General features: G+C 42.3%; 1 protein-coding gene and 1 pseudogene across 3 annotated transcripts in view; both read right to left on the bottom strand.

The window, feature by feature from the left end:
- LOC100344565 (C-type lectin domain family 4 member A) overlaps positions 1–15,606 on the bottom strand; it is a 44,032-nt gene extending 28,426 nt beyond the window's left edge. For all 3 annotated transcript variants that reach the window (XM_008259783.4, XM_051850144.2, XM_002712758.5), the window contains exons 1-4: positions 15,261–15,606; positions 12,367–12,483; positions 8,026–8,121; positions 3,680–3,831 (exon numbers count right to left, since the gene is read on the bottom strand). In XM_008259783.4, coding sequence (XP_008258005.1) covers positions 3,680–3,831; positions 8,026–8,121; positions 12,367–12,483; positions 15,261–15,342 — 447 coding nt within the window. In that variant the 5' untranslated portion in view covers positions 15,343–15,606. The remainder of the gene's footprint in view (positions 1–3,679; positions 3,832–8,025; positions 8,122–12,366; positions 12,484–15,260) is intronic.
- Positions 1,983–3,402, bottom strand: LOC127492048 (serine/threonine-protein phosphatase 4 regulatory subunit 2 pseudogene; annotated as a pseudogene).
- Positions 15,607–19,178: the final 3,572 nt, after the last annotated feature.

The raw sequence follows: 19,178 nt of genomic DNA, 5'->3' as shown, positions 1-19,178 counted from the left end.
CCCCATATGGGCACTGGTTCGAGTCCTGGCTGTTCCGCTTCCGATCCAGCTCCCTGCTAATGGCCTGGGTAAGTAGTGGAAGATAGGCCAAGTGCTTGGCCCCTGAACCCACATGGGAGACCCAGAAGAAGCTCCTGGCTCCTGGCTTCAGCTTGGCCCAGCTGCAGCCATTGCAGCTGTCTGGGGATTGAAGCAGCAAGTGGAACGTCTCTCTCTGCCTCTCTCTCTCTCTGTGTCTCTCTCTCTATATATATATTTTTCAATATATATAAATCTGACTTTCAAAATAAATAAATGAGGCCGGCACCGTGGCTCACTTGGCTAATCCTCACTTGGCAGTGCCAGCACCCCGGGTTCTAGTACCGGTTGGGGCACCGGGTACTAGTCCCAGTTGCTCCTCTTCCAGTCCAGCTCTCTGCTGTGGCCTGAGAGGGCAGAGGAGGATGGCCCGGGTGCTTGGATCCCTGCACCCGCATGGGAGACCAGGAGGAAGTACCCAGCTCCTGGTTTCAGATCAGTGCAGCACCGGCCATAGCGGCCATTAGGGGAGTGAACCAACGGAAGACCTTTCTCTCTGTCTCTCTCTCACTGTCTATAACTCTTTGTCTCTCTCTCTCTCTCTCTCTCTCTCTCTCTCTCACTGTCTATCTCTGCCTGGCAACATAAATAAATAAATAAATAAATAAATAAATAAATAAATAAATCTTTTAAGAAAGAAACATACTATATTTACTGTGGTCAGGAAAAGCAAGTCAAGCATCAAGGAATCTGCTTGGATCTTCTGATACGGTCTCATATCAGCCTCATAAGCATTAATTCTACAAAACAGTCAGCTACTGTCTGAACACAGTTTCCAAGATAAAGTACATCTTCTTAAAAATAATGAAATCTTTTTCTCAGGCACCTCAGAAGAATACAAAAGTATTTCAGTAAACAGATTTCCTGGAATGTGTTCCACCTGGCATTTCAACACTCTTAAGATTTCCAGGGCTTCACAAGGGCCAGATTTTATTTTAATTACTCAGAAGAGAAAGCAAATGTCTTCTGAAAAAGGGTGAATTTTATCATTACCAATAGAAAAGTAACCACTGTATTCATTCTTATAGCAACAGAAAAACATAACATTTCCCTTCTTAGAATAATGGATAGATGGATAGATAGATACATGGATGGATGGATGGATGGATAGATAGATAGATAGATAGATAGATAGATAGATAGATAGATATGCTGCCATATATGACTTGGAGTTCCATTGTACAAAGCCAAACAAGAAGATCTGGAAGCCAGCATGAAATCCTACAGTGCACATATGAAAATATTGAAACTGACCAAATATGCAAACTGCTAGAGCTGTTGGACTAAAAAGCTTTCTTGTATATGGATAAACTAAATGTGATAATCCCCCAAAAGGTTCTCAGAATTGTAATTACTGTCTTCCAGTTTAAAACATCTAATGCTGGCCGGCGCTGCAGCTCACTAGGCTAATCCTCCACCTGCGGCGCCGGCACCCCGGGTTCTAGTCCCTGTCGGGGCGCCAGATTCTGTCCCGGTTGTCCCTCTTCCAGTCCAGCTCTCTGCTGTGGCCAGGGAGTGCAGTGGAGGATGGCCCAAGTCCTTGAGCTCTGCACTCGCATGGGAGACCAGGAGAAGCACCTGGCTCCTGGCTTCAGATCAGCACGGTGCACCGGCCGCAGCGGCCATCAAGGAGTGAACCAATGGAAAAAGGAAGACCTTTCTCTCTGTGTCTCTCTCTCTCTCACTGTCCACTCTGCCTGTCAAAAGAAAAAATCTAATGCTAAAATTTGAAAAGTGAAATACACAAAGCACTGATCTGACCAGACACGCCCCCTAAAAAGTCAGTAGTAGGCAGGACTGGGAGGAGCTGATTTTCATGGTTCTTACCTGAACGACTCTTTTGGGAGTTATCCTTAAAGTACTTTATGTTATAAGCTGCTCCTGTTGTAAAACTAAAGATCCATTTGGTTACATGAAAGGCTTATCCAGTGTAAAATCAGAATGTATGTAAAATGCCACATGAACCTGTTTCCAAACTGAACCCTCTGTGACTTCTGTGGCTTTGTCATCATTTTCCATGAGTGACTCTGAGAGAATCTCTGGTTTCACTGGAGCCAGAGCCTACCAATTCTTCTGCTTCAGAACCACTAAATCAGGGCCTAGGTTTTCACTGGCCTTCACAACGTAGGTCTTTCTCAGGTTGAGACACATCAGACCCCTCCATTTAATTATTTTCCTCTGAAGTCTCTTCATTCACAGTTAAGACATCATCAGATTCTTGTTCTTGATTTTTTTCTTCCTGGGATCCTTTCTCCTAATATCATCGAAGACTCTTCTTCCTCTTCATCCTCTTCTGTTTGGTATAGCCACTTTCTTTGTCTTTATCCTGAGAGGAGGAGGGGACTTCTATTCCTTCTACCCTCACTGAAGAACTCTCACCAGAAGTTGTCTTATTGGCTGCCTCCCTCACTTCCTCTTCTTTGTCAAACCTGAGTCTTTTTACCTCGTGCTCCTTGGCTTCTACAGTATCTTCATCTGGGTGTTGATTTTTTTATAGGGCTCACTGAGGGGATGAGTCACTGAGATTTTTTTTTCCTCGTTTTGTTTCAAGTTTGACTCTTTACTGTCTACACTCTTAAGCACACCTTTTGTTGTCAATGGGGCAGACAAAAATTTTAGTCAATTTAGTTTCCTGGGGGTCCCAGACCCATTTAGACCTCTCAGTATAACCTGGTGAATTTCCGGGAAACATAACACTCACTCTATTTAAGCTTTAGAATTATTTTTATTTGAAGGAAACTTCAACTAACAGGCATCACATCCTTTTCTACGCTTTTGAGAAATTGTCTGTTCCTGTGTTTTTCCTTGGATCTGTTAGCAATCATGTAGTCACTGGATAATATTGAAATTATTATATTAAATCCAGTGACAGTGTTCAGTATGTTTTCCTTCATTTCTTCAGAGGGAACATACTCGACACCAGGGTTGAGAGGACATTTGGGTTCAGGAGCTAAAGTTCTGAAATCACCCAGCATTTGCTCCAGCTTAGATGGGGACCACTGACTCCATGTTTCTCTGGTCTTGGCTACATGATGGGAAAAAGTAGATCCAGAACAGGCCACACTTCCTTCTCCTGCCCTTCCTAAAACCCCTCAGAGTCTCCCGCAGCCTCTCTATCCTCATAATGGATCCTTGTCTCAGACTCACTTCTCCACTAAGGGGCAGCATTCCTCTAAGTTGTGCAGGAAGAAAATTTTTGAACATTTAAGCACTTTTCATTACTTGAAAGATTCTTTGATTTCATTCCTGGTTATTGGATGTGACTCATGATTTACCTTTATTTCCTATTCAATTTGCACCCTTTCTCGGGTAGTTAATAATTTGTGAAAACAAGTGCACCTTGAGATAAACTGATACTTCACATGGAAACATTTGCATCCTTCTACCCAACCTTCGTATGTTGTATTTTTAGTCCCATAATTTCTAAAGTAGGAAGAAGTCATGGACTGTGAAGGCTTGGGGATCCTTTCCTATCTGTGACTGAAAGTCTTCTGCCTGCCAATGCACCAGTGTCTCAAAACTCATAAAAACCTCCTTCTTAGCCAAGAAAGATGTACAAAAACCAGGTGGGGGCCACAGCTCGTTATCTCACAGAAAGTACCTGCTCGTCCTTGCTGCTGATCACCAGCAGATGGGCCTCCATTGTAGAACAGTGGTGCTTACTCTCATACCAAGATTTGGACTCAGTAGAAATCAAGTAGCAGTTGGAACTAAATGGCTTCCAATTCTTTGGGCAGCAGCTCCAGACTTTCTCTGTATTGGGAAGAAGGGCATATAAGTGCAATAGAAGAAAATCATTTTACAAAGAGTATGAATTATTAAAATTAGGGCCAAAAGGAAACCATGTGGAAGCTGAAACTCTCATTCTTCACCTGGATTTCATAAGGAGCCCCCAACCCTCAGGTGTCGAGAAAGCCAAGTGTACCTGTAGCAGGGAATAATGAGACAAGGCTTGCTTTCTCCTGCTGCACTGGATTCAAGAAGAGTCAGCTGGGGGCCAGAGTTGTGGCACAGTGGGTTAAGCTGCCACTTGCAATGCCAACATCCCATGTCAGAGGGCTGGTTCACATCCCTATTGCTCTACTTGCGATCCAAGTCCCTGCTAATGCAGCTGGGAAAGCAGCAGAGAATGGTTCAAGTACGTGGGCCCATGCCACCCACGTGGGAGACCAGATGGAGTTTCAGGCTCTTTGGGGCCATTTAATGAATGAACTAATGTATGGAGGATCTCTTTCTCCGTGTCTGTCTCTCCCTGTCTCTCTGTTACTCTACTTTTCAGGGTTAGAAAGTGAAGAGAGATCTTCCATCCACTGGTTCACTCCCCAAATGGCCACAACAGCTGGAGTTAGGCCAGACTGATGCCAGGAGCCAGGAGCTTCTTCTGAGTCTCACATGTGGGAGACCAAAGACTTGGGCCATCTGCTGCTGCTTTCATAGGTGCATTAGCAGGAAGCTGGATCGGAAGTGGAGCAGCTGGGATTCAAACAAGCACCCATATGGAATGTTGCTGCTGCGGGCAAGTTGCTTTACCCACTGTGCAATAGCACCAGCCACATAAATCATTTTTTTTAATGAGAAGTCGGCTAAAACATATGTCAAAGGAGCACAGGAGTCAAGATAATGAGCTATCAGTGACCAAATCAGCAATGACAAAACTAACAAAGTAGTACTGAATATAAAAAAACCATCATGAGTACCTGCAGATGTAAATAAATGACTTATTAACTAAATAAATGGTATAGAAAAGATAAATCTCATAGGCACAAGCATTTTTTTAAAAATTACATAAATACTCATAATAATCAATTTTGTGTGATATGGTCAAATGTTCTAGATATTTATTTCAGGCTTTTTTGGATAAAATTTAAATTTAAATTGGTGAACTTTGAATAAAGCTGATTGCCCTTCATAATTAAGTGAGCTTTGTCAGTTAAAGATCCAATTATAACAAAAGGATGGCCTTCCAGGGAAAGAGGGAATTCTCCAACAGACTGCCTTCGATCTCAACTACAAGTCTATATTTTTTGGAAGGAGTACTCTCAAGGATTGAAAAATTATGTTGCAGGGTTTGTGCTGTGGCGTAGTGGGTAAGGCTGCCCCCTTCAGTGCCAGCACCCCATATAGGCACCAGTTCTAGCCTGCTGATTGCCACCATCAAATTTTGAAGACTACTAGAAGCCCAGAACTTCTTCCTTCTGTCTAGTTATAAACTGGTACCCGTCCATCAACCTATCCCAACCCCTCCCTCCATAGTAGGGTGAATATAATGCTAATTTACTGTATATTTCTCTATTTGAAAAACCTGGTGGCCGGTGCCGTGGCTCACTAGGCTAATCCTCCGCCTGCGGCGCCGGCACACCAGGTTCTAGTCTTGGTTGGGGTGCCGGATTCTGTCCTGGTTGCTTCTCTTCCAGTCCAGCTCTCTGCTGTGGCCCGGGAAGGCAGGGGAGGATGGCCCAAGTCCTTGGGCCCTGCACCCTATGGGAGACCAGGAGAAGCACCTGGCTGCTGCCTTCGGATCAGCGCAGTGCGCCGGCCACAACGTGCCGGCCGTAGCGGCCACTTGGGGGGTGAACCAACGGCAAAAGGAAGACCTTTCTGTCTCTTTCTCTCACTATCTAACTCTGCCTGTCAAAAAAAAAAAAAAAAAAAAACAAAAAAAAAACAAAAAAAAAACCTGGAAGATGGGACTTTAAGATGTTTTTGCTATAAAGAAATGCTAAATGCTTGAAAGGATAAATATACTTACCCTGATTAGACATTACACAATGAAACATTGCATAATATTTCATAAAGTTTACAGTTAATATGTCTGTTAAACTTCAAAAAAATTTTTAAAGGGATCAGCATTGTGGCACAGTTATTGCTTTGATGGTTTGAAAGAACAGTGGTAAGGTACAGTATAGGGTGTTCCTGTTAGAATTTGTCTGGCACTGTTGGGCCACTGTACAATAACATCCCATATGAGAACCTGCTTGAGTTCCAGCTGCTCCAGTTCTGACCCATCTCCCTGCTAATGCACCTGGAAAATCAGCAGAGGATGACTGGGAGACATGAATGGAGCTCGCTGCTCCTGGCTTCAGCCTGGCCCAGCATTGGATGTTGTGGCCATTTCGGGCGAGAACTACTGGATGGAAGATCTCTCCCCCCCCCCCCAACTCTGCCTTTCAAATAAAAATAAAACAAATCTTTAAAAGAAAAAAGTTAAGTGGGGACTTGAAAAAAACACAATTGCATGAGTCAACTCCTTAAATATCTTTATATATGTTATACTTGTTCTGTTTCTCTGAAGAACCGTGACCAATAAAATATTCCATCCTAACGGACAAGCAACATAACTTTTCCTTTAAAAAAAAAAGATTTTTTTATTTTACTTGAAAGTCAGAGTTACACAGAGAAAGAAGGAGAGGCAGAGAGAGAGAGAGAGAGATCGGTCTTCCATCCGCTGGTTCACTCCCCAGATGGCCGCAATGGCCAGAGCTATGCCTATCCAAAGCCAGGAGTCGGGAGCTTCTTTCAGGTCTCCTATGTGGGTGCAGGGGCCCAAGGGCTTGGGCCATCCTCCACTGCTTTCCCAGGCCATAGCAGAAAGCTGGATTGGAAGTAGAGCAGCTGGGACTCAAACCGGCACCCATATGGGATGCTGGCACTGAAGGCAGTGGCTTTACCTGCTACGCCACAGCGCCGGCCCCACAACATAATTTTTCAATCCTTGAGAGTACTCCTTCCAAAGAATATAGACTGGAAAAGGGGAGAAAAGGAGTGTACTTCCCAGAGGAGAAACCTGACAAACATTGCCTTACCCAAGTGATCAGGTAATAAAAAACCATTTTGATAGTATATACCATTGATATGAAGTGAAGAAAATAATATCTAACATTTGTGATTTTGCTCCCAAAGCCCAATATAATCATTAGAAAAATCCAGACAAATTTTAAGAGAGGGACACCCTATGCTGGACCTTACCACTGTTCTTTCAAGCCATCACAGCCAGACAAGCCTAAAAAACAGTGACACCTCAGCAAGCTGAGGTGCCCTAGATTGGATCCTGGCACAGAAAAGGAACATTGACAGGGAAGCAGGCATTTGGTGCAGTGGTTAAGATGTTGCTTGAGAGACTGCATCACATATCGAGTGCCTGGGTTCAAGTCCTGGCTCTGCTCCCCATTCCAACTTCTTGCCAATGTGCACCCTAGGAGGCAGCAGCTGACAGCTCAAGTACATGGATCCCTGATGCCTGTATTGAGTTTCCAGCTCCTGGCATGGGCATAGCTGCTGTGTGCATGTGAAGTGTGAATCAGTAGACAGACAATCTCTCTCTCTCTCTCTCTTTCTCTCTCTCTATCTGCCTCTCTAAAAAGAAAACAAATTTGATGAAAGCCTAGGAAGTCTGAATACATTATGAACCTTAACAGATGATAATATTTGCATATCAATATTGATACACTGATTTTAATAAAGGTACAACATTTATGTAATCTGTCAATAACAGAAGACAATGTGCAAGGTGAGGATGAATGAGATCTTTCTGTATTAGTGCCTGAGTTTTTCTGTAAATATACTACTGTTTTTAAAAATAATTCATTTATTTCATGTCTTAATAATTTGTATTCATAATAAAACTACCATTACCATTTTAATCACATGTAACTAATATGTGAGAAAATGAGCAAGTGTATACACCAAAATCACAAAGTGAATGCTGAAAAAAAATCTAAAAAGTAATGTGCTCTTTTCCACAATTAAGTCTATTTCCTTGTATAGACAAATTAAGATGTACATATAGGAATTTTAGGTCTTATGCAATTACACACTTGTAGCTTAAAATGATCATAAGACTCCACTTCTCAGTATGACCTACCTAGCAGTCTAACGGGAAATATTAATTTGGGATCCTTACACACTCTGTATAGTCAGCAATTGAATTGCAGGTACATTAATTTTTACCTTTAAAATTGTTTTTCATACACTCCAATGCTGTGTGATTTAATTCTTTCAAAGATTTTTTTTCTTCAAGAAGCTGAGAATATTTTTGAAAGAAAACTGGAAAAGAAAATAAAGATCATTCACTTTGTTGACAGTGTTGTGACTTCGCTGTTATTGTTATTTCCTTACAGTCATTATAGAAACAAAAGTCTATACATGGCCACACTTAAGTAGATGGATCCGACTGGAAAAGAGTCCCCAACACCCACAGCCAATGGACTCCTAATCCTCCTGCTTTGGAAACTGTAGATATCTCCAAAGCAAAGGTTGACAAGGCAGTTCCATCACACAGAAGGCAAAGAAGCTGACCCACATTCTCCTTGAGTACCTAAGGTATACTGCATATGAAGACTACAGTTTAGGGGAGGTGAAAGGTAATTTAAGGTTTGTGCTGAAGAATGAGGTTAGCAGGCCAGCGCTGTGGCACAGCGGGTTAACGCCCTGGCCTGAAGCACCAGTATCCCATATGGGCAGCGATTTGTGTTCTCACCACTCCACTTCCAATCCAACTCTCTGCTGTGGCCTGGGAAAGCAGTAGAAGATGGCCCAAGTCCTTGGGCCCCTGCACCGGTGTGGGAGACCTGGAAGAAGCTTCAGGCTCCTGGCTTTGGATCGATTGCAGCCAACTGGGGAGTGAACCAGCAGATGGAAGACTACTTTCTCTCTCTCTCTCTCTCTCTCTCTCTCTGCCTCTTCTCTCTCTCTGTAACTCTTTCAAATAAATAAATAAATCTTAAAAAAAAGAATGAGATGAGCTAATTCCACACTATTTTGGATGACTTTGGAAAATGGAGAATTTCAGAAGCACCCAGTATTGATCAAGAGGACAGGACACACACCTCTTCTGTACTGCATCCATACTAATTGGCTGTTACTCTTCAGTGCAGCAAAACTCTCATGTCTCTCCCAGTTTAAAACTAACCCAAGGTGGGCATTTGATTTCGCAGTGAAGTCGCCACTTGGGAAGCTTGATTCAAGTCCCATACCAAATGGGAATGTTTGATTCAAGTCCCCACTCTTCTTCTAATCCAACTCCCTGGGCATGCACACTCTGAGAGGCAGCGAGTGAAGGCTCAAGTACTTGGGTTCTTGCTACCTACAAGGGAGACCTGAACTGAGTTTTGGGTCCTGGCTTGGCTGTTGCAAGTATTTTGGAAATGAGCCAGCAGATGAAAGGTTCTCTCTCTCTCTCTCTCTCTCTCTCTCTCTCTCTCTCTCTCTCTCTCTTTCTTTCCCCAAGTAAAATAGAAATCAATAAATTTTTTAAAAAATTAAAACTAGCCCACTCTCCCTATAGAAACTGAATTTTCTTTTTGTCTTCCTTACCTCCCATTTGCTCCTTGATCCAACACATTGTGGCTTTCCTTCTACTGCTTCATTAAAGCCACCACTTCCATGGATCATTGCTGTCATGCTTGGTCCCCTCCAAAACTCATAAGGCAATTTAAGTGGCTCTGTGATTGATTGCTAAGAGGGATTAACAGCTTTCTCTCAGGAGTGAGTGAGTTCCTGGGAGTGTGGGTTGTTAGAATGCACACCCTGTGCACACCCTCACTCACTCTCTTGCCTTCCACCACGTTAGAGAGCATCAATAAGGCCCTCACCAAAAAACTAAGCAAATGTCAACTTCGGGCTTCGGGACTTCCCACATTCCAGCACCAAGAGCTAGCACAAATTTCTATTCTTTCTAAAACATCTAGTCTCAGGAATTCTGTTAGAGCAATAGAAAATGGACTAACAATCAGCACAACTTAGGGCCACTTATTAGTCATCTTCTTATTTCACTTCTTGCACTACCTAATCCTTAACCCCCGGGATCCCATCTTTCATGTTTTCACCTCACATTTCTTTTTTTTAAAGATTTATTTATTTATTTGAAAGTCAGAGTTACAGAAAGAGAGAGAGAGAGAGAGAGAGAGAGAGAGAAAGAGGTCTTCCACGCATTGTTTCACTCCCCAGACGGCTGCAATGGCTGGAGCTGTGCTTATCTGAAGCCAGGAGCCAGGAGTTTCTTCCAAGTCTCCCACAGGAGTGCAGGGGCCCAAGAACTTCAGCCATCTTCTAGTGCTTTCCTAGGCCTTAGCAGAGAGCTGGATCGGAAGTGGAGCAGCCAGATCCCGAACCAGTGCCCGTACGGAATGCTGGCACTGTAGGCGGTGGCTTTACCTACTATGCCACAGAGCCAGCCCCCACCTCACATTTCTTGCTGCTGTTTCTTATACTGTTTCATAAGCTCTTCTACATCCATTCACTTCTTTTATAATATAACGGTGCCAGAGTCCCAACCCTATTCTCTCCGTCTCTTGTTAAATCCCCTTCCTGAGTAATATTACGGATTCCCATGGTATCACCTGCTTCCTACAAATAAATGACTTCCAAAGCTCAGACCTCTATGTTGAAATGCAAACTAGCATGTTTCCCACTACATGTGTCCATTTGAGGTTCCCACAGTCATGTAAAACCCAACAAGCCCAAACCCGGTACTCATCCTACACTGTCCACTTCTTTGAAAACTTTCATGATTGCTGAACTTACCTAGAGTATTGGAATCATCTTTACTTATCTGGGGCCCTTATTTCTCATATCCTCTTTTACAATTCAATGCAATCTCCTCTTATCTTTCTCCACTAACATAAGCTTTAGATCAGGCTCTGACGATTTCTCAACCGGATTAATGAATTAGCCTTCTAAGTTTTTCCTTTGCCTCCAGTTTTGTCTCATATAGCCATTTTCTACACCTCCATAAATCAAAGCATATTTCTATAAACCAAATTTAATTATGTGAATTCTTTGCTTAAAATTCTTCGGTGACTCTCTCTACTGTGACACATTGCAAAAACGTCCAGAATTGTCAGCCCTCCCGGTATCAACTCTCCTTTGCAATATAACTTGACACTTCTCCAAAGGGAAAATGTACTCTTCTTCTCTACCACTTGAATCCAAGCTGCCTTTGAGGTCTCCTTTAACTATTAGAACGTGCAGAAGCAACTCTATACTATTTCCAAGCTGAGACTTCATGAGTTTTACTTCTGCTTTGTCTTGGAAGTCCACAAGTCACCATGCGAACAAACCCAAGTTAGCCTGATGAATGATAACAGAAATGTTGCCAGGTAACTCCTGTTGTCCCATCCATCATCGCCTGCTACAGAGTCTGCTTGCCGGCTGCTGGTACCCAGCTACATTGGTTGGTAGAGCCAACCTCCCCGCTGAGGACACTCTAAATTGCCAAGTCACAGAATCATTAGCTAAATAGTTATGGTTTTAATTCACTGTTTTATGTTGGTTGATAATGCAGCAAAAGATAATTGATAAAGATAACCTTTAGAAGAAAAGATCTGAACTTTTGTTAATGGCACACAACACTCTTCATGGACCTGAGCCTTGCTTATTTCTCCCAGCTACCACTTTATTTCTTAGTTCTCCAGTTAGCACCAGTGGTCCAGTCATGCACACTGACATTTCTCCAAATTTTTTCCATCCTCTCTCTTGCCTCTGTGTCATTCTTGGTAATTATAGTTCTAGATGTCACTTTTCCCAGAAAGCTAAGCTCAGCCTCCTGTTCCTACCTTTCACCTGCATGACCCTTACCATACAATGTCGTAACAATTGGTTATTTGTCTATACTACCGATTTCTTGAGACCAGTGCCTGGGGCTCTATCTGGCCTCTGTCTGGCACAGTATGTGGCAAACAGATGGTGGTCATTACTACTTGTGGGATGACCAAAGTAGTAAATGCAAACTATCCCCAAGTGTATACTTGATTTTAGATCTTTTTAAATTTTATAAATTCTGAAAGCCACAAATATGCAGGAACTCACCCATTGGCTAAATTGGTTTTAAGACCTCACACTATCTTTGGCAGGACAGAAATAAGAAAAATGTACATTTCTTGGAATGTTTCTTCCCTTATCTTTGTTGTATACCTGCTTATTCCAAGATATAATCATCTGTATACTCAAATAGGATTGCCCTTATAAATGCTACCAAGGAAACATAGATTTGCTTTCACTTACACATTGTCTAGTATAGCAATAATACGTCACGGATTCATTCTTAACACTAACGTGCATACACACAGATACTCTCCAAATTATATTGAAAATATAGATTTCATTCCTTTTTCAGAGTAACAAACTCCAAATAAAGAACAAAGTTCTCTGTGGATGCCCATGAATTATGTCTGCCCAGAAAAAAATTCTTTTTCAGAATTCTAGATAAAACCATTATTTAATGTCAGTTTCTAATGGATACCTTCTCTTCATGAAGCTGTTTTTACCTGCTGATTCAACTGGCATACTTACTAATGAAAGTGATGAGGAATGTGATTGCCAACAGCAGGAACAGTATCAGCAATGAGATGAGGAAGAGCTTGGGAAGATCAAGATTACTTTTGTGAGGGGCGGTACTCTGTTTGGGAGCTGAAAGAGAAATAAATTAGTTTTGCAATTAACAGATTCTATCCTTTTTTCCTTTTCCTCCTCCTCTTCCTCTTTTCCCTTTTCTTGGACGACACTCAGTTACTGAAAGGATGACATTTGAAATAATAATTAATAAAATATATAGGAATAGGAAGGAAATAACAGTGTTCATTGTAGAGAAAGTTTAGAAGACAAATAAAAGCACAAGCTGCTGTCATTGAGAATAATGTTAATATTGTTGGTATATATACTTTTATCAATGTTTAAAGTGTATTCACATATATCCACATTTTCCATACAATTGACACACCATAAGTACTGATATCTCACTTATTATTTTCTTGTACAGTATATCATGAACATTTTCATGCCATCATATTTTCTTCTGTAACACCCTTTATTGTGCTTCCATATTGTTTTTCATTATATATTTAAATAATCTTCCAGACTTTTTCCAGCTTTATTTTAAACAATGCTATAGCAGGTAAATCTTCATAACTACCCTTCAACACATCTTATCATTAGGATAAAATCAGTCTTTTTAGCCACCCATTTCATGGTTAGGAATCATTTTCTTAAAATTAAAATATATTAGGGGCTGGCTCTGTGGAGCAGTGGGTTAATGCCCTGGCCTGAAGCCCCAGCATGCCATATGGGCTCGGTTCTAGTCCCGGCTGCTCCTCTTCCAATCCAGCTCTCTGCTATGGCCTGGGAAAGCAGTAGAAGACAGCCCCGACTCGGGCCCCTGCACCCACGTGGGAGACCCTGAGGAGGCTCCTGGCTGCTGGCTTCGGATCAGCGCAGCTCTGGCCGTTGTGGCCATCTGGGCAGTGAACCAGCGGATGTAAGACCTTTCTCTCTGTCTCTACCTCTCTCTGTAACTCTGTCTTTCAAATAAATAGAATGAATCTTTAAAAACATTAAAATATATTGTCCTTGGCATTATAGGATGTACATATATGATATTGATCCTTGGTATTATATGATTTTATTTTTAGGAAAATACACATACACATTGATGGGTATTTAAATGTGGCAGGACATACACTGAAATGCAAATAATGTTTTTCTCTAGGTGATAAGATGAAGCATACTTTGAATTTTTATGTACCTCTGGTCAACTATTTCTATAGTGTAGAGAAATAAGTATAGTATAAGGCTTTATATAAAGTTTTTCAGAGGGAAAGTAATTTTCTAAATGTTCTCCACTCCCCCACAGAGGAGTTCTGGAGAACATGAGCAACCCTGACTCCGCGACCCCCATAGCTTCTTGCACTGTCTATCCATGCGCCTTTTTCTCTTCCATGCTATTGAGATATCACACACACCATACAAATTACCTTTCATCTACTCCCAAACTTACCTGGGCTGTCTCAAAGATACACCATACAATAGATTTTCTGATTTCAGAAAACCTTCCCTGAAAATTTAAAGAATTTTCATTGTAAAACTATCTTGCCTTTCTTTTGCAATGGTCTTTCTTTTGTTGCACTTCAGCTTCTGCTAACAAATGCACCCTCATCACTCTCCATCCAAAGTCTTCGCCTTCAACTGATTAAGACATAGGTCCTGGGACTGATGTTGTCCCATAGTGGGTGGAGCCACCACCTGCACCTCCCCATAGGGCAGCCCCCACTGCTGTCCTGGATGCTCCCCTTCTTCTGATCCAGCTCCATGCTGGTGGCCTGGGAAAAGCAGTAGAAAATGGCCAGAAGTGTTTGGGCCCCTGCCACCCAAAAGGGAGACCTGTATGGGGCTCCTGGCTCCCGGCTTCCGCCTGGCCCAGCCCTGGACATTGTGGCTATCTGGGGAGTAAAGAAGGAGATAGAATATATATATATATATATGAATAAATTCATATATATGAATAGAATATATAAATAAATATATATTCATATCTTTCTCTGCAACTTTTAGATGAATATACATGTATATTCATCTCTCTATATTCATCTCTCTCTCTCTCTCTCTCTCTCTCTCTTTGCAACTTTGATTTCTGAATAAACAAATAAATAAAAAGGAAATAGATCTTATGGGGTAGGTGTTGTGTCACAGGAGGTTAGCCACTGCTTGCAATGCTCTCATCCTGTACTGGAGTGCCTCTTCAAGTCCCAGCTACTCCACTTCCAATCAAGCTTCCTGCTAACGCATATCCGGAGGCAGCAGGTGATGGTTCCAGTGTCTGGACCCCTGCCACCCATGTGGGAGGCCCAGATGGAATTCCTAGCTCCTGAATTTGTTCTGGCTCAGCCCTGGTTGTTGTGGGTGTTTGGAGAGTGAACCAGCAGATGGAAGAGACCTCTCTCTTTCTCTCTCTCTCACCCCCTCCCTCCCTCCCTCTCTCCCTTTCAAGAAGATGAAAATAAATACTTTTGGAGAGAAAAAAAAAGGAAATAAATAGATACCCATTAATTCATCAGTAGTCCCTTGCATCTGGGCTGATGGTTTCAGAAATTGTCCCCAGTCTTTTGACTCCCAGCTCATTGAACCTCAGAAAACCGAGTAAAACTTCTCAACACCAAAGCACTCTCTATAGCTAAGGACTGTCACTGGTTTCTCACATCTCAGCAAAGCTGGGGCTACAGACAGCATTGTGGAGTTTCTTCTTGCTTACTATATAACTACCTAGCTCCTTAATCCCTCTCTACATACAGCCCAATCTTCCAAGACTCCCATGTGTCACAGAGAGCAAGCAACTAACTTTCACCTGGTTTCTAAGCCTTCCCTTCATTCTTTACTTCATAATTAACTCCAGCTATTGAAAAAATGGTTTTTACCTGCAAGAGAGCCAGGGTGGATGCCTGAGGCTGTAGGTCCTCTGTTGAACCTCACTTCGGCATAAGTGATTTCTGAAGTCATATTGAGAAGAGATATTCTGCTTTCTTCAGAAAATATCTCTTGCCTTCCTTAAAATATCTTCTAAATGAGAACCAAAATGTTGGTAAATGGTCGACTTCCTAGCACTCAGCTAGGTGAGAGCAGAGGCACCATAGTAGCGAGTGACCCTGAGAAGTCACAGGAGAACCAAACCCACAGTGTGGAGTCATTCAGACCACACAGCCAGGCAGCTCAATCCTCAGGACCAGCGCAATGTGAACTCACTAAGTACGGCTATGCAAATGCAATAGAGGTGGGAACTCAAAGGCTGAAAGAAATAGGAAGGAAAGGAAAAGAGGAACCAGCATTTAGGGAAGTCTTTGCTGTACTTTGTGCTTTGAACTTGGCAGCAGAAGTGAAATCTGTGTGTGTCCACATGCAAATATAGTTGCTTGTGGACCAACCCACCTAAGAAAAACTTGCTCCTAGCATGTTCACCCCATCATTTTTGGCTGATAGAACGATTTCTTGGTTCCACATCCTAAGAGGATTATTTTTGCAAAACTCACATTTTAGATTTATACTTTCCAAATCTCTCTTCCCTACCATAGCAGGGAAGGCAAAGTTTAAATTTTATGCCTTCGGAAGCTGCTCCTCTGTGCTCTTTGTTTTCTGCTGTGGGATCCTAAGTAACTCCATCGTGAGCCTCTGTATGGTTATCTCCAGAACTCGAAAAATATTTATTGATTAGCAATTGAGGGAAGAGAACATTCTTTTTTTTAAAGATTTTATTTATTTATTTATTTATTTGAGAGGCAGAGTTACAGAGAGAGAAGGAGAGGCAGAGAGAGAGCTTCCATATGCTGGTTCACTCCCCCAAAAGGGCACAACAGCCAGACCTGGCAGATCCAAAGCCAGGAACCAGAAGCTTCTTCCAGGTCTCCTACAAGGGTACAGGGGCCCAAGCACTCTGGCCATCCTCTGCTGCTTCTCCAGGCCATAAGTGGAGAGCTGGATCAGAAGCGGAGTAGCAAGGATGCAAACTGGCGCCCATATGGGAAGCCAGCACTGCAGACAGAATCTTAGCCCACCGCACCCTGAGGCCATTCTTTATTCCTCACTTTTGTACCTCATCGATACTCAAACCACCTCAACAAAAGACAATATAGCTACATATGACTTTTTTTTAAGATTTATTTATTTTTTACTTGAGAGTCAGAGTTACACAGAGAGAGGAGAGGCAGAGAGAGAGAGGTCTTCCATCCAATGGTTCACTTCCCAGTTGGCTGCAGCAACCGGAGCTGTGCCAACCCAAAGCCAGGAGCCAGGAGCCAGGAGCCAGGAGCGACTTTCGGGTCTCCCATGTGGGTGCAGGGGCCCAAGGACTTGGGAATCTTCCACCGCTATCCCAGGCCATAGCAGAGAGCTGGATCAGAAGTGGAGCAGCCAGGACTAGAACTGGTGCCCAACATATGATTTTTTAAAATATATTTATTTTTATCTATTTGACACAGAGACCAAAACAGAGAGAGACTTTCCATTGGCTCATTCATAATTGGGGAGTGAACCTGTGGATAGAAGATTTTCTTTCTCTCTCTCTCTCTTTGCCTCTGCCTCTCTAACTCTGCCTTTCAAATAAACAAATAAATCTTAAAAAAAGAAGTTAATAGAACATGGAATTAAAAAATCAGTTTATTTAAAAAAAAGAGCAAATAATCTTCCTATTTGAGTTATCAATAGTAAAAAAAGATTGCCATAGTGATTAACACATTTGTGCCTACTGCGTTCTGGCTACCGTATCTTGCTGTCATTATCTCAGTTAATATTCAGAAACATCCTGAAAAACATGCACTTCTATGAGGAAACAGAGTGTGTGATACATTAACTAATTGGCCAAAGTCACATATCTGATGATTTTTAACTCAGGTCTACCTAATTCTAAATTTGTATTCCACAAGGTTAACTTCCAAAGAGTAGCTCCCCAAGCAGACATTGGATAATTGACTTTGAAGGATATTACTGAAATAGATGTTTTCTTCAAGTTTGCCATTAAATCTCTTTCAAATTTGAATTTTGTGATTACTTGGAATCTATAAGAATAGTAAGTATCTTTGTACAAAAAAAAAAAAGATGGGGTTTATGTAGTGGCAGGTGATAAATGGAGAGATGAGATCAGGGTCTCCAGTCCCCCTATTGCTGAATACTGTTTTTACACATATTCCATGCAGCTAAATATAGGTTATATCAACCTATCCATAGTTTAGACACCCATCCTATGAAGGGTACCTTCCGTTCCCACTATGAACAATCCAGACTGACCATCCAGATGAAGCACACCTTCAAATAAAAGCCTAGCTAAGTTTGCTGTAACTTTTATTTTGTAGATTGAAATAAAAATTGAATATTTTTCCCATAAATGTAAATACCAGAGGTTTGAGAATAACTGTAAATGAAATTTTAAATACCTTTAACTTTTTTTTTGACAGGCAGAGTGGATAGTGAGAGAGACACAGAGAGAAAGGTCTTCCTTTTGCCGTTGGTTCACCCTCCAATGGCCGCCATGGCTGGCGCACCGCACTGATCCAAAGCCTGGAGCCAAGTGCTTCTCCTGGTCTCCCATGGGGTGCAGGGCCCAAGCACTTGGGCCATCCTCCACTGCACTCCCTGGCCACAGCAGAGAGCTGGCCTGGAAGAGGGGCAACCGGGACAGAATCCAGCGCCCCGACCGGGACTAGAACCCGGTGTGCTGGTGCCACTAGGTGGAGGATTAGCCTATTGAACCGTGGCGCTGGCCATCCTTTAACTTTTCATTAGAGAAAAGGTCCTGTGCACACAATGCCTTTATTTTAATACATCATGTTTCCAATCAAATTAAAATGTCATAAATATATGATTAATTTTCAGCACATTATGACTAAGCTCCTGCACATGATTAGTATGAGTCAGATTAATTATATTCTACATTTCTTATGCCACCTTTAAATAACTTTTGGTTATTCTTCAAAATTTATTCATCTGACTAGGTTAAGAGTAAGTCACTAAGAGTGACATGAAGAGGCTTACAAGTCAATGCAGATGCCTCAGGGCTGGTGCTCTGGTGCCATAGACTAATCCTCACCTGCAGCGCCAGCATTCCTTATGAGCACTGGTTCTAGTCCCTGCTGCTCCTTTTCCAACTCAGCTCTCTGCTATGGCCTGAGAAAGCAGTAGAAGATGGCCCGGATACTTGGACCCCTGCACCCACGTGGGAGACTGGGAAGAAGCTCCTGGCTCCTGACTTCAGATCAGCGCAGCTCTGGCCATTGCAACTGTTTGGGGAGTGACCCAATGGAAGGGAGACTTCTTTCTCACTGTCTGTAACTTTACCTCTCAAATAAATAAATAAAAATCTTTAAAAAAAAAAAAAGTAAAGAACTGGGGCCAGCACTGTGGCATAGCGGGTAAAGCCGCCACCTGCAGTGCCAGCATTCCATATGGGCGCTTGTTCGAGTCCCAGCTGCTCCATTTCCCTTCCAGCTTTATGCTTTGGCCTGGGAAAGCAGTAGAAGATGGCCCAAGTCCTTGGGCCCCTGCACCCATGTAGGAGACCCAGAAGACACTCCTGGCTCCTGGCTTTGGATTGGCACAGCTCCAGTTGTTGCAGCCAACTGGGGAGTGAACCATTGGATGGAAGACCTCTCTCTCTCTCTTTCTCTCTCTCTCTCTCTCTCTGCCTCTCCTCTCTCTGTGTAACTCTGACTTTCAAGTAAATAAATAAATCTAAAAAAAAAAGAACTAATTTGAATTATTTTCAAACTATTCAAAAAAAAAAAAAAAAAAAAAACAATTGAAAGGGAGGGAATCCTCCCAAACTCCTTCTTTGAAGCCTGTGTCACCTT

This window comes from Oryctolagus cuniculus, chromosome 9, assembly GCF_964237555.1.
Source record: "Oryctolagus cuniculus chromosome 9, mOryCun1.1, whole genome shotgun sequence".
NCBI classification, from domain to species: Eukaryota; Metazoa; Chordata; class Mammalia; order Lagomorpha; family Leporidae; genus Oryctolagus; species Oryctolagus cuniculus.
This window is presented reverse-complemented; position numbering and strand designations above follow the sequence as displayed.